The 16,086-nt window shown below is 37.2% G+C and overlaps 1 protein-coding gene across 4 annotated transcripts in view; it reads left to right on the top strand.

Annotated features, from left to right (window-relative positions):
- The window catches only part of adam11 (ADAM metallopeptidase domain 11), an 84,522-nt gene extending 69,544 nt beyond the window's left edge, over nt 1–14,978 (top strand). For all 4 annotated transcript variants that reach the window (XM_057359465.1, XM_057359464.1, XM_057359463.1 and 1 more), the window contains 5 exons: nt 1,250–1,418; nt 4,851–4,965; nt 8,434–8,524; nt 8,862–8,879; nt 13,660–14,978. In XM_057359465.1, the coding sequence (XP_057215448.1) occupies nt 1,250–1,418; nt 4,851–4,965; nt 8,434–8,524; nt 8,862–8,879; nt 13,660–13,675 (409 nt within the window). In that variant the 3' untranslated portion in view covers nt 13,676–14,978. The remainder of the gene's footprint in view (nt 1–1,249; nt 1,419–4,850; nt 4,966–8,433; nt 8,525–8,861; nt 8,880–13,659) is intronic.
- The last annotated feature ends 1,108 nt before the right edge of the window (nt 14,979–16,086 follow it).

Raw genomic sequence — 16,086 nt, 5'->3', positions numbered from 1 at the left:
AGCGAGTCTCTCTCGACTCTCTTCGCTCATCGACGTCTGAACTAGCGACAGTGCGCATATATTAACTGTCCGTGGCGCCGTAGGACCCAAACTGCTACTGAGCGGACCTTTATGTGCCTGGCATAAATTTGATTGCATTAGAAAATAATGTTAGGCATTCATTTTTTTTTATTATGTCAAAAGTCTTTGAGGTCCGGACGGACGCATCTCGCGGTCCGCATTCGGACCGGAGTCCGCTAGTTAGTGACCCCTGCTATAGAGGGTATGCACGTGACGTCACCGCATACAAAAGTCTAGTGAGTCATTCACACTGAGTGGCAGAAAGACTGAATGCAGAGTTTACTGCTGTCTGTACTCTATTTAGAACAGGATAAAGTTGTTGTGCGATTGATTGTACAAACAGATTGAGCACGAAATCAGATTTCTTCTCACAGACTGCCAAAACACAGAAAAAGTGAATGTATCGCTGCAATTTGCTGAAGCAAATAGAATTCTGAAACGTGGATGTTTGCTAGCCATTTCATATCAGACTCGGGTAAGTTGTTTTTGTTGAACCATACCGTAATTGCATTACCTATCTACTTTCTACACTTTATGTGTTGCATAAATGTAAAGTTTCCCCACCGCTTTATTTATTTTAACAATCTAAGCAGATGTATTTCATACAAACCTAAAGATTAAAGTATTGTTAACACTGTAAACATTTAGAAGAGCAATATAAATCTTTTAAAATCTGATTGTAAAACCACTAAACAAAATAAATATCAGGAAACGCAATTCTGTGCATCATTTTAGTGTCCATGTTCACTTGGTTCCTATGTAAGTTGTAATGATACCTGTTGAGTCCAACTTCTTTTAAGTTCAGCAAGTAACTGCTTTTTACAGTATTCCTGGTTTCTTTTTTCTCCCTTCGAAAGCTGCCATTTTGTTTTGCCACTCAAGGGGGCGTGTCCCTGCACGTTCATGTGGGAAAGTGACTTCAATGCATAACCTCTATACTGGTCTAAATCTTCATTTTACACAGACACACACAGGCACATCACAAAATGATATTTTACTGTATATTCAAGATAAATTTACTATGTTAAGAATTTTTATTAATCATTGAAAACAAGTCAGCAAGTCTGATTAAAAGTGTGCTTTAGGCAGTGTAACAACATCAAAAGCAGAAACGTTTAATCAAGTATGTTAATATCTTTTATAATGCACAGACCCTAGTAATCTTGAACTGCTGTTTATGTGTGTTTAGTGGAGGTCATGCATTGTTAGAGGATGGTACGGATCTCGGGTATGTGGAGGATGGTACACCCTGTGGTCCGAATATGATGTGCCTGGACCATCGCTGTCTGCCCGTCACCACCTTCAACCTGTCGTCCTGTCCTGGGTCTTCTTCCTCTCAAGTGTGCTCTGATCACGGGGTGAAAACTAATATTATATTCACATGCACTCTTAAAAATAAAGGTGTTTAAAAGGTTCTTCACAGCGATGCCATAGAAGCAGGGGCGCAAAAATGGGGTATGCAGTATATGCGGTGCATAGGGGCGCCGCACAAGTGGGGGCGCCATTGTGCCAAAATATTATTTAACGTTTTTTTTAAATAAAACGTTATAAAAAATATAACGAAAAAGTCATTATCTAAAACGTTTTAGTTTCACTTTTGTCTAGCATTTTAAACGAGTTCAATGAATATATAATTTATTTAATCAAGTTATTATGTCAACCAATCACTCTTTCACAGTCAAATGACCAAATGGATTGAGCAAAGAAACTTCCCAAAGCGCAGAACAGAACATGAAAATGAAAAGTAAATTGACAAGTAAAAAACAAGTTATTTAACGTTGCCTGAGAGGTGGTTCATATTATAATACAATATCAGGTCACCGCTAGGCCTACATCTTCGGCACTTATAAAATAAATCTATGTTTGTGAAGGAGCTTTATAATTACATTCGGGAGAGTCTGAGACGGTTGTTAAAGCTGTTAAGTCTCCCACTATCACGCATTATCGGGTTCTTCATTAATCGTCGGACGCGTTTTCCCCATATGACGACGCGAGCTGTGCAGTTTGAACGTCAGGTCCGTGTCCTTCACATAACACGAGCAGTTGCGTCTTCTGCAAACAGCGCGCAGCACAGAGCACCGGAGATATTGCGTGTGGACACTGAAACAGCGCAATGATTGACAGGATGACAGAGACAAGAGCGCAAAAGAACGTTAGTTAATAAAAAATAACTTGAGCTTTCAATCTAAGTGAGTTTGTCTTTGTTTTACTTTAATTATGTTTTCATAAAATGTGAACCACTAACTAAAAATGCTTAAAGCAAGGGGAAAATCCAAAGATTTTTTATTTATTTGCCTTATAATATCTGTTATCCATCTTATTTCGTTTTTTCAATAATATTTGAATTATAAATGCACAGTAAAGGTATGTTTAACATAGGCAAATTTTATTGTTGTGTTTTTATTAAATATTAATGAACCACAAACTAAGCATTCGTTTTAAAGTAGGCCTAAGTGGGAAAAGAACAAAAAAATACAACGCGAGTATATCATGTGATACGTCTTATTCGTCTTATTCTGATAATAATAAATAATGTTAATAATACTTTTTGTTGAAGGAAAGGGAATAATCTATATATAACTTTAAAGATCAAAATAAGTTTATTTCCTCATCAGCACATCTCTAATGGGCTACAACTCGATTGTTACTTATATTTGGGATATTTAAAGAAGTTTTATTATTTAAAACTTGACAAGTTTTTTTGTTAAAGGTTTTAAATGTCAAAATTCTAGACTACATAAGTGAAACTCACTTTTCAAAGAATACAATAAATAGCCTTATTTGAAGTCTTAGAGGCTGTGTCCACCGAGGCGTTTACGCCTGCAGCCGGCGTTTTTTCAATTGTTTCCTATGGAAACGCCGCGCTTTAAAAAAAAAAGCCATCAGCTGACGGTTTTTTTCCGCGCTCTGCGCTGGTGCGATGCGTTTTTTTCACGCTCAGCGCCGGCGTTCGACCGATCGCCCTGAGTTGAAAAATGCTCAACTTTGGGCAGAACGCTGCGCCTGCAGCGGGCGTTTTCAGCCGAGCTCCTGCCGTTTTCAGCCGCGTAAATGCTCGGTGGACACAGCCCCTTATTTGGTTATTATAAGCAAAAGATCAATTTAAAAACTGTTTAGCCCGATTAATCAAAAAAACAATCGTCCAATTATACGGTTATTAAAATAATCGTTAGTTTCTGCCCTAATTTATTGTGTATGTCAAGCTTTATGTACTTTTACTACTTTTTGCTCCTTTGTTTCATTACTTTTCAGATTGTTATTTATCTTTTCAGAATTGTGTATCTGTTACACTGTGAAGCAGTTGGAAAAGTGTTTCTGTAAAAGGAAACCTTTATGCTTCTGTTATAGATGCAAATCTGATTGTCACCTTCACATGATGTAAAATAGAATGACTATAAAGGTAATATACAACTTGTCTGCGGATTTTTTATTTGTTGTGTGTTTTCTAAATTGGGGTGGCCGATGGGGGGCGCCAATACTGATCTCGCATACCCCTCAGAAAATGTGCAGTTGCGCCCCTGCATAGAAGAACCATTTTTGGTTCCACAAAGAACCAGTCAGTCAAAGGTTCTTTGAAGAACCATCACTTTCTTACTTTTTTATAATCTGAAGAACCTTTTTTCGCTTTAAAGAACCTTTTGTTCTTCAGATGTTAAATGTTCTTTATGGAACCATCTATGGCATCGAAAAACCTATTGAAGCACCTTTTTTTAAGAGTGTATTGTCTGTCTGTAAGTGTTTGAAAATTGCATGCTGGGGCTACCTCCTGCTGAAAATGTTGTAAAAGCATCAAGATCTCCGGCCAAACTCAATGACAGATTATACAAAACAAGTTGTAAGATTTCCAAAAGATCAGCGTGATGCACTTCACACCTTGTCTATGAACTTCATCTCCTCCAGATGTATGTCCATCCAATAAATCAGGGTGTACTGAGTGCATGTGTTCCAACATTGATGAGGTGGAGTTGAACTCCACAATCATACTGATCGCAAATCATACACTCATAATTGATTATTTTCGGTTCTCTAAATCTACATAGTAAAAATTGAACAACTATTAGTGAATACCATAGCAGACGCTGGTTCATGAGTTCACTTTGAGATCATCACCCCCTAGTGGTGAAACATGAGAGTTTAGAAACAGCAATAACATAAAGCCTCGTTTGCTAAAATCACATGACTTGTCCTATTTGATACCCGCTGCAAAACACTGATTCGAAACAAACGTTTCGTAAAGGTTTCAGAGCTTCATGAAGCAGTGTTTCAAAAGCGCCCATTACTAATTTCTACTGGATTTCTGGACGACAAAGGGACATCGATTTAAATGTTTACGCCTCTAAACATGACGCTGAACAAAACAAACAGTGATTGCTTGCTTTATATGCTAGTCATACAGACTGTTGTCAGCGTATAAAAGCTGCATGGGGTCCAGACATTCTGCAGTGTAAAGGGCTGGGTATACTTGACTTTCCGCATCCGCACAGCTTCTTGAGCATACTCAATCGTGGATAAGCGCGGATAGACGAGTTCGACACATGCGCAGTACGTCATTGAGTGGACGGCTGATTCAACATTTTTTTGCGTATGCGCGGTTGTACGCGTCCCGTCCACACGGTCTCAAAAAATGGGCTGCACACGAACGGGGTGGAAGTGGACGGACGGACTATACTTGTGGTCTGGCTACGCAGAGCTAAAAGTCACAAGTCTATTTGGGACTGTCCTACTTTGTCTTAATTTTATTAAAGTTACTGTTTGACTTACTTATGCATTCTCTGTTCTCTCTTTTTCAGACGTGCAGTAATGAGGTGAAGTGTATCTGTGACTTAGACTATACAGGAAAGGACTGCAGTGTGTATGACCCTCTCCCAGAGCCCCAACCTCCAGACGGAGAAGAGAAAGACAAAGGTTATTAAGGAAACATAATATGCAATAATGAGTATTCCATGCATGTATTGTACATGTGCATACTTAGCATAGTATACATACTGTATACTGCTGAAATGCTGAAGTATGAGTAGCCTATGGTAGTAGTCATTATTTTAAACATGCATAAATGTCATACCCATTGTAAATTTTAAGGTTTAATTAATTATCTATTTGCTACACAGTGGATTATAAATAAGTCGGATAACTATGAAACATAGCTACGGCTTAATAAATCCGTAGGTCCTCATAATGCATTTGCAATACACTGATTTTAATGTCAATACACTGACTGAAAGGCAAATCAATTTATGTCCTTTATATAACATTTTTCCCCCTGATTCTTTTTTGATATTCTGTCTCTATCAGTTTAAATAAACCTACCATAAAAATTATAGACCAGTGGCGTAGCCACGGGTGTGCCAGGGTGTGCCGGTGCCACCCAAAGTGGCAGATGGCACACCTAAAAATAAATGCAGATTCATATCTGTGCAAAGCACATTCATATACACATATTTGACAATCGGAATATCAGATATTTCATATCATAGTTAACAAGTTTGTGAATATTTTTAATAAAAAAGAAAAATTACGTAAAATCAATACATCAGTCATACAGCTGCTGTCGTTCTGCGGTGTGTCTGTCACATGATAAGCAGTCCCGCGTTGCCATGGAAATATTTAAGTGATAAGCTCTTACGGTTGCCTTGAAAAAAACTCACGCCAGGGAGTCACTCTGAAAATGTTCAACTTACGTGTGAAAGGGTTTTAATAAAAACAATTATACTCGTGCTATTGTTGTTCTTTTACAATATTTATGGATATGTGGCGAGTTTAGTTTTACACATCAGCCCAGTGTATTCTGTAACGTTTTATGCAGAGTTGGGTTTTTTGCACTTTAATCTGTTAATAAATGTGGCACACCCAGTTTTTCAAATGCACACCCAGAGTCTCTTTTCTGTCTACGCTACTGTTATAGACCCTTCATTTCTTTGTAAGCAGGCAAACTTACAAAATCAGCAGGGGATCAAATAATTATTTCCCTTACTGTATATACAGTACAAGTCCATGTGATGAGGGGATCGCTGACAGGTGCGGGGATTGCAGACACGAAACAGGTGAGGGAGCGTAGAGTATCGTGGGAGATTGAGTCCAATGTGATTCAAATGAGTCCAATTGGCCACTTACTACTAAAGAATAACTTCATCTTCATCTCAATGTCACAGCCATTCAGTGATTTTACTTTACTTTGGTTAATTTCAGATTGCTGGGACATTTTAACCCAACAGCTAACAGTGACTTTTGAGCTTGTGCCCTCTGAAACCAACCCCCCATTGCAAACTTTTAAAAGCTTTTAAATGTTATTTTACCAAACTTTAGGTCCTCTCTTACCCTGAAAGTTCCCTAGTTTGATTTCTTATTCATGGCTCCTTTGTTGGAGATATTAGTCCTTTTTCAGAACTCAGACCATCCACAAGAAAGACAGAAGAAATACTTAGACCTAGTTGGTTGCTAGATCATACGTAAACGGCGCTGCCATATAAGGGGTGGCAACATTCCACTACAAACACATCAAGAGAATTTCAGGGCTGAGTTTTCTGGATAAAAACACAATTTCTCAAAACTTTTCAAAACTTTACGATTTACGCGGAGTACAGGGGTCTCATTTATAAACGTTGTAAACATGGCTGTAAATGTGTGTACACCACTTTCCAGGCAAAGGTTGTGATCTATTAAAAACTTGACGGGAGATCGATTCTCCAATCGATCCATTTCCCTCTCCACTTGTTCTTTCATGGCAAAAGGTAGTGGGCGGCTTTTGTAAAATGTAGGTGGAACATCTGGTTTCAATGAAACTTTAATGTCCTGAGCTTTGAAACTTTAAACACTGAGCTTTAATGTCCTTTAAAGTGCCCAACTCATTCTTGAAAACGTCACTATATTTCTCAAGCACTTCGTTCACATATCGAATTGCGTTCCAATTCAACTTAATTTTCAGGAGCCAATTCCCACCACACAAATTTGCCCATTCCCTTCCACTACAATCAGAGGTAACTCATTTACATGATCTTCATATTGCACAGTAGCTGTGAATTGGCCCAATACTGGAATCTTTTCACCTGTGTAAGTCTTCAACTTAACTCGAGCTCCCTGGCAGGTGGGCAAAATATTGTTTGTGCATTTGATGTGAAATAATACTCGCAGCATCTCCTGTATCAACTTCCATCAATAAATCTTGCTGATTCGAAGTTAAATGTACTCTTTACTAAGACCAATTTCAAATGCCCGTGCAAAAGTGAGCGCGTCCTCTGAAAGCAATATTCCCACTAACAAAGAGATCATCCAAACTTGCACCAAAATCACACTTCACAAGCGCACATTGTTTGAGTTCAGCAACATATTGGGACACAGTTTCATGGGGATTTTGTACACAATGCTAAATCGGAAGCGTTCAGCTATTATTAACGGCTTGACTTGAAGGATACTAACAATTACCAAAAAAAAAAAAAACACTAACCCTCACTCTTTCTCTCAACAGGTAGTGGTCTGGCTTTTGTTGAAACTAGTAACTTTGTATTAGCACCTATTGTATTATTGCTCCTGTATGACATATCGCTTATTGCTCCCTGAACTCTCTGTAAGTCGCTTTCGATAAAAGCGTCTGCTAAATGACTATATGTAAATGTAAATGTACCAAGGCAACATACCTGCAAATGCCATAATTGTGAAAAGATTGGCCATATAAAAAAGCACGCAGAGTGAGAGGGAAGTCACATTTTAATAAATCTGCTGAGCACCAGAACAAGTACAAAGATACAAACATACATCCCAATACACCACAGGAACCCTGTGCCAGTGCCCACGAGGAAGCAACACCCTGAGTGGAATGCACTCTCAATGGGAGTGGACAAGGGAGATCTTGGTATTGGTACGCTGTAGTGATAGCATCCATGACCCTGTGTGCCAATCTCTTTTTTGAGACAGCCCTCCCCTTCTGCTGACCTTTAAAGCAGACAAAGAGCTGCTCAGAGCTCCTGAATCTCCAAGTACCAAGTAGAGGTGCAAGACGTGTTCTGAACACAGCAATGATGGAGTTGGGTCTTGCTCCCCAACGGGGAGCGTCTACAGTTCCTCTACCCTCTTGATATAGGCGAGTACCACCAGGATAGTCGCTTCTCCAAGGGGCTCAAACGGTGCCCTACGGAGGCCCGTGATGACCACAGTCCCAAGAGGGACCCCTCACTACATTTTTACGTTTCCTAAGTACATGAACATACAGTATATTACTGTTGTATTGCTTAAAAATGAATATGAACTTGTTTTCTTTGCAGTATTTTAGGTCTGAACAAAATACAGCCAGCAACGGATTCAACTGTATTATGCTTTATTTATTGATAATATGTGATTGATAAAATACTAATTGTATTCCTGTTTTCCATCTCTTTACAGGTCCTAGTGGTACAAACATCATCATTGGCTCTATAGCAGGAGCAATATTGCTGGCAGCTATGGTGCTAGGAGGAACAGGTTGGGGCTTCAAGTAAGAGATCCCCAATTATTGCATTAAACAAGCAGTTCAAGTAGCGTATTTCTCATTCACCTCCAATGCAACCACTTCAACCCACTTTTGTGGCAAAAATGTACAACAGCCCTGTTTAGCACAGTGTTGTTTCTATGGTTAAAGCATAATCTGTTCATATGTTCTTTCTTAAAATTGCTCTCTCTTTCTCTGTTGTGGGAAATGAACAGAATTTGTACTTTGAATTTTGAACTTAACTGTTGTATTGTTTATCATTGGTCTATTTGAAGTTCACAAATACATTTTTCCATTTTTAACATTTTTAATTTTTCTTTCTTTTTTTGTGCCCTGATTACAGAAATGTCAGAAGAGGAAGGTATGAACCTGCCCCACAAGACATGCATTTACAACCATCACATATCACACCAGCTTTATTTTCATATTTTAGTCAGTGCCCATTTATTGCACGATATCAGCACAGTGAGGCGCTGAAGAGTTGCAGTACAAGGGCTATATTAGGAGCTGTGTTAGCTGTATTACACCGCTGTTCTGGTGAATATTGTTTCTTTTGTGTCACGGAGGGCGTGGAAGAACCCAGATGCAGGCAGGCGTGAAGGGGTTAACAAAACAAGACTTTAATAATTCAAACAAAAACCCGCGATGGGGTGCAAAACAAAACAGGAACTAAGAACACGGAAACAAAAAACTAGAACACAACACTTCCCTCGATGGGGCAAGAAAAAAACACTAACAGCAAAACTAAACTAAAAAACACGACCAAACGTCTCACAAACAAAACACGGCAGGGTAAACCAAAAATTCAGTCCACGGACAAGGCACGGGACAGGAACATGGGACCATTACCAACACGGGCATATACAAGCACGACCAGCACCTACAGGTAAGCACAAGGTACACGTACAATCCCCGAGCACAGGACAAATAAACATGAGGGCATTTATAGGAGAGACAAACGAGGGATAATGACACAGGGCATGTGGGAAACATTAGACACGGCAGGGAAGCAATACATGACACGAGAGGGGCGGGGCCAATGACAAGACACGAGAAAGCACATGGAATGTCAAAAAGGTAAACACCCCATTGCTTCTCACACTAAACATAAGACTTTGCCACGACTCTGCCACAAGACCAAGAAATCCATGACAAGATAAAGCAGAGTCGTGACACTTTTGCAGATGAGTTGCCCGCACAACAGCAGTTTAAAGACATTTCGCCTCTGTCTGAGCATTTGGAAACTTTCCGTCATGACCCCATCCTCCTGAGCAAGCAGCCCAATCTAGTGCAATTCCCTCCAGAATTTCATCCAGTCCCATTCAAGCCTCTCTTCTTTGACCTTGCACTTAACCATGTTGCTTTTCCACCTCTTGATGACAAGGTTGAGCAGAAGGGCAAAGGGGGCATCACTGGCTACTTCAAGGGCTTCTTTGGCTTTGGAAACTAATTCCAGTTTAATTTGGGCCTGTTTGGCTGCATCTGTAGTCCATGCAGCATTCTTAGTTTGAAGGGTAAATTCAACCAAATATGTAAATGTAGTCATTATTTATTCACACTTGTGTTGTTCTAAGTATGTTCAGTTGCTTGAAAAAGTGCCTTAAATTAATTTTGTCGTGCATCATTTTAATGTTTTAAGCTGTGCAGTGGGTCATTGGATCAGCCAACCTTATCTATTTCACGAGGTGGCTAATTCGTATAATTTGTACGTTGTGAATCGTACAAAAACGTATGATTACTAGAAAAAAGCATTACTGTAGCCCCCCAATCCTGCCCCTAAAACTAATGTCACTGGCACGAAAGGAAATCCCACTAACTAATGTACAAATGAGATCGTATGAATTTATACAAATTAGCCCAAACTATAAATCTATATACAGTTGCTTGTGTAGTTTTCAACCCCCTTCATCGTATTCACATTTTGTTATGATGCTGCTTTGTTAAACTACTTCAACTTTTTAAATTTTAAAAAGAAAAAGACTGAAATAAATACATTGCATTCTGAAAAATGGCTGTTTTCAATAAGAGAAACTACAAAAGCTGGATTAAAACATGCAATTATTTGCTTAGTTGGTACCAAAGTCAAAATTGGAACTATTTAAACAAAACAATTTAAGATTATAATGCAAAAATGAGTACACCCCAATGTATGTGTTAGGGGACAAAATAAATGAAAATGTAATTAACAGAAATTCACATGCAATCATAATCTAATCAATCATAATACAATTGGCCACATGATTATTGACAATTAAGAGTGGTATTTAGGAGAGACAGTGGAGAGAGGCGTGACAAAATGGTATGAAAGTAAATCAGTAGCTAAACTTGAGCTTGTAGATTTTGAATTGAGACCTGGTAAAGTACAATGTAAAATGTGCATTCACAGCCCCAATGTGGAAACTTGTAAAATAAAAATCTGAACTTGAATGCCGAGAAAATCTGTGTTCTGAAATTGAATAAATGTGTAAACTGGCATTCACAAAAATACGTTGACAGATACAAATGCATAGCACATATTTATATTATTCCTAAATTCAGATTTGAAGTGTAACCACAAATAGACATCTATAACTTCTCAAATCTGCTCTCCGTCGTGCCCCAGTATTCTGAAGTTTAAGTTTGAACAATTTACTTGTGTTCATTTACATTGATAATCACAGAAAAACTAATCTATATGTAACATAGTCACCAAATCATGCTTGTAAAAGCGGCACATTCACACATCTTCCATAAGGAGCAGACTAGTTTGAACTTGAGCTCACGCATGCATAATATATGCGTCCGGTGCGCAATACTTTCGTCCTGTGTGCACTTTTCCCCTTTGACGTTAGATTTAGGGGCAGGGTTAGGGTAGCCATTTATTGTCGCTTTATAAATAAATAAATAAATGTACATACACACACGTTCTGTGTATGGAAAGTCGTGCTGAGTGACATGAAAAAAAAGTTGTGCTGACTGACATGAAAAAATAGTTGTGCTGACTGACACGAAAAAAGGGGGAAACTGATGTCCATGAACACGAATCAATAGATTGCAAATTTCGCGCCTATGCCACTAACTGCCTTGAGACTGGGTTGTTTTGCAACAGGTTTAACGCGAAATTAGTAGCAAAAGTCAAGGCGCAAAGATTTGAAGATGCAAATTAGTTCATGGTGCATGTTCAATGTTTTTAAAATTGTTAGGTAAATACTGAAAATAACAAAGATTAACAAATGCAGAAGTACTGTTAATTGTTTTTTTATGTCATCTAATGCTTAACTAATGTTAACAAAGACTACGTTGTAAAGTGTTACAAATATATTAGTATTCTATTGCAATTACATCAGTGAAGCATTTTATGACAGATCTTCATAATGAGCTTTTGAAATTTTCTTTAAAATTTTGTTCATAATATAATGAGGGATGTCTTATTATGCCTTAAAATAGTTTCGTAATAATAAGATGGGTCCATATTTTGTAAAGTCTCGTTAACTCAGAACATGAATTCAGAACAAGACAATAGCATGCACTTGATTCCTTTGTAAGTCGTAAGGTAGTCGTAAGGATCACCGTCGAGTCCAGCTGCTTGTAATTTCAGCAAATAATTGCGTGTTTTAGTCCTGGTTTATTTGTTTCTCCTATTGAAAGTAGCCATTTTGCTGAGTGTTTTACCACTCAAGGGAGCATATCCCGGGGCGTCCCGGCATGTTCACGTGGGAAAGTGACTTCAATGCATACCCTCTATAATAGACTGAACGAAAAAAAATGTATATCATTTAATAAGACCTTAAACTAAATAAAGAATATTTTCTATAAATATAGAATTTTATTTAAATATTTTTTAGCTAGAATGTTTAATATTAACTACAACATTACATTCTTTGATGGATAGATATTGCCATTAATGGCTATCAAGACGGGATATTTGCACTTAATGTAATGTAAATTCCAAAAATTTAGGGTAACATGTTGCACGTTTAATATTGTGTGTTAGAAAATATACTGTAAACCTAATGTGAAACATAAGATAAACACTACAGTAGTATTTAAACGCACATGACAAGCATGTAAAACTATTAAAAGACGATGCTGACTATGACCCCAAGAACATCATGTCTACAGAGAAGCACAGTGATGGAAACATTCTGCTTTAGGGCTTTATCTCTGCTACGGGTACAGGATGACTTCACCGCATTGAGGGGCTGAGGGACGGGCCAGTGTACCCTAAAATCTTGGACGAGAACCTCCTCCCCTTAACTAGATCACTGAAGATGGGTCGTGGATGAGCCTTTAACATGACAAAGATCCAAAACATATTGCCAAGACAACCAAATAGTGGCTTAAGGAGAAGCACATTAAATGTCCTAGCCAGTCTCTAGACCCTAGTCCTATAGAACCTCTGTGAAGGAGGCTAAAACTCCAATTTGCTGAGCAACAGCCAACAACCCTTAAAGAATGACAGAGGAGTGGACTAAATGTATCCTGACACATGTGCAAACCTGCTGACCAACTATCAGAAATGTCTGACCTCTGTGCTTGCCAACAAGGGTTTCTCCACCAAGTACAAAGTTATGTTTTCATTTCTTTGTAAGCAGGCAAACTTACAAAATCAGCAGGGGATCAAATAATTATTTCCCTCACTGTATATCAAAGTGTTCGCTTGGTTTAGACCGCGGCAAACAAACTTGATCTCTCAACACAGTATGTGTGCATGCCTGGTGCGTCTGAGTACGCAGCATTTCTTTAACGTGAGTGTATGCTTATTTTTTAGAATAAGAAAAGTCAGATATTGTAGATTTGGAACAACTAGAGAGTAATTCATGACAGATTTTTCATTTTTGGGTGAACTATCCCTTTAATATTGTTTTATTTTCTGCTAGATTAAAGCAAAAAATAAATGTATTACATTATATACAATTTTATAATTATTAATAAAACATATTGCCTTAATTTATATTTATTTTATGTAATAAATTACTCTATCCAGCTAAATCTATTGTGATTTGTTTCTTTTCTGGATTTTTAAATAAAACTATATGAAATTTAATTATAGGTAATAAATTATAATTGCTCATCTTGATGTAGAAATGACAACACAATTATGTGTAACAGTATAATATGTTTTAACAAATTGTTTCCTCTGTTCTGTGGCTTTTTTTCAGATCGGGTGGAGGATAAGTCATGTCAACACTTTTATGATTTGGCACTGGCTTCTATGAACTACCGAAAACTACAGTCTTCCACTCTCTCATAAAAGTCCAGTGTCAGACTTTCATGTCCTTCCTACTTTCTCTGTTACTGCCTGTCACCTGTTGCCTAAAAACTCTTCTGTACATCCAGTACATTAATAGCATTTGAAACAGATTTTCAATTTCACTTTCACTGAGTATGTTCTTGTACGTGTACAAGAATCGTCTCGTACGTGTACATAGTATTATATGCAAATATTTATTTAAAAATATGTAAAAAAAAAAAAAGTGACAGCGCACTACACAAATATTGGCACCCTTGGTAAATATAAGCAAAGGAAGACTGTGAATAAATTTGTTTATTTAAGAACATGGTGATTAACAAAATACCATGTTTGTGTTAATTATGATATCATTTTGTATAATTTTCTTGCTTGAGACTCCAACCTCTGTCCATTCAGCCACGCACCCTTACAAAATTACAGTTTTTATGAGGTCATGTTGAACCATTACCTGTTCCTATTCAATTAGTTATAATAAAAGGGGGTTTATAAGGTACGCTGAGCAGACCTGCGTCGCATTTAAATGCGTTCTGTAGAGCATTGTGTCCGTTTAGGGGTACTGTAGAAACATGGAGGAATTCTATGTAAGGGGACCTTTGTTGAATGTAGATAGAAATTGCTCATTTTAAGTTTTATGTAGTCTTTATACACCATATTATATTAAATTTCTATCAACAGATACTCCTTTATATTACACACTGGTCCTTTAAATAATTAATACATGTTGTTCACACAGCCTTCTTTACCAATTGTGTTAATATTAGTAGAGTGCACTGTATATAATTAAATATAATACAATCAGAATGGCACATTAAATGTTTGGTGGATTCTTAAAAGCATTTTTTACCTCTTATTAAAGCAATAGTTCACCAAAAATGTTTAATTCTGTCAGAACATGTCTTCCCCAACATTAAATATTTAAGCATGTCCCAGTGGGAATCCCCCAAATACTGTGTTTGTTTGCCATAGCATGTCTGCCTAGCTTTTACCCTGAAGACTTAACATTGTTATCTTGCTGCTTCTACAATCACCCTAAATTAGTTAATAACATATGCATATTAATATGACTGTATTGCAGGCAAACAAATGCATTGATTAGTTGTGTTATGTGGCTACACTGTTTAAAAAGCACAATGTGACCCTGGGGAGTGAAGTTTGTTGGTGTGTTTCCAGCCATTTTTATTCGTGATTTTTCTGCATTCACTCACAAAAATAAAGCATATGAAAGCTCTAATTTGTCATTTGATGTAAATAAATATCGCAGTCAGACATAAGCACAAGTTTTTAGGGGGGGGGGGGTTGTGGGTCATAAATTCACTTTTTACTCAACAAAAAAACAGCTAAATTAGTAAAATATTTTGCCAATTGTTTTTGCTTTCTCATTCAACAACAATACAATATTCTTCAGGATTCTTTATTTATGCAAAGGCATTTAAAAAAAACAAAGTTCCATGGTTAATTATAACACTGTACTCATATTCCACATCACCCATTACATTTATTATAATAACAAATCAAACATTTTCAAAAATTTGATAACACACTGCCAACCACAAAAGAGTAATGTTTAATCTACCTATAGAAATGATTTTCCATAAAAAACATAAATGTTTGCAGATATAGTTTAAAAAATAAATAGAAGTTCAGTGCAAGGAAGAGTCGGTGGAGTGAGGATCAAACAGTTCGGGGTTGAGACACAACAAATGGCATTAGAGAAGGCAAATCTGAATCATTCACCCCTCACATTGATGATTAAAATAATTTGTGATTTAATTTGTCTATTAAAGATTGAATTATATCCATAAATTAAGAAATTTTCTATTAAAATATGTAAAAAATACAGTAAAACGATTGATAAAACTGTACTGTATATCAGAATCAGACATTGTATTTAGATACTAAAGTAAATGACACAATATCCTTACAAAAATATCCTGTGGTATTCGCCGTGATAAAACATCAAAGGAACCACAAAAAGCTTTGGTAATTGTGTGGTATTGTGTTGTTTTTTGGGAAAAGTGTGGCTTTCTATGTGATTTTACAAGTCATAATCTTAAAATGTGGAGTTCACCAGTGAGGTACATTTGTATATGCATTGGAATATGCAGGAGCTTTAGTAAAAATTGATACACATAGTAAATTGCTAGATCAGTATTCAAAGATGTGTCAAGATGTTAAAACGTCCTGGACGCTCCATCTAGACTGTGCTTTTTCTTCGTTTTTTATCATCTTTTACCTGTTATCATATCACCTGTTCCGCAACGTTTTATGTACCGATCCGACGTGGCCACCTGAAATTCTTCGGCAGGTGGATGAGAACAATGGCTATGAGAGAACT

This window comes from Triplophysa rosa, linkage group LG18 (assembly GCF_024868665.1).
Source record: "Triplophysa rosa linkage group LG18, Trosa_1v2, whole genome shotgun sequence".
In the NCBI taxonomy this organism is placed as follows: domain Eukaryota; kingdom Metazoa; phylum Chordata; class Actinopteri; order Cypriniformes; family Nemacheilidae; genus Triplophysa; species Triplophysa rosa.
The sequence above is the reverse complement of the archived record's forward strand: the minus strand, read 5'-3'. Positions and strand labels throughout refer to the sequence as shown.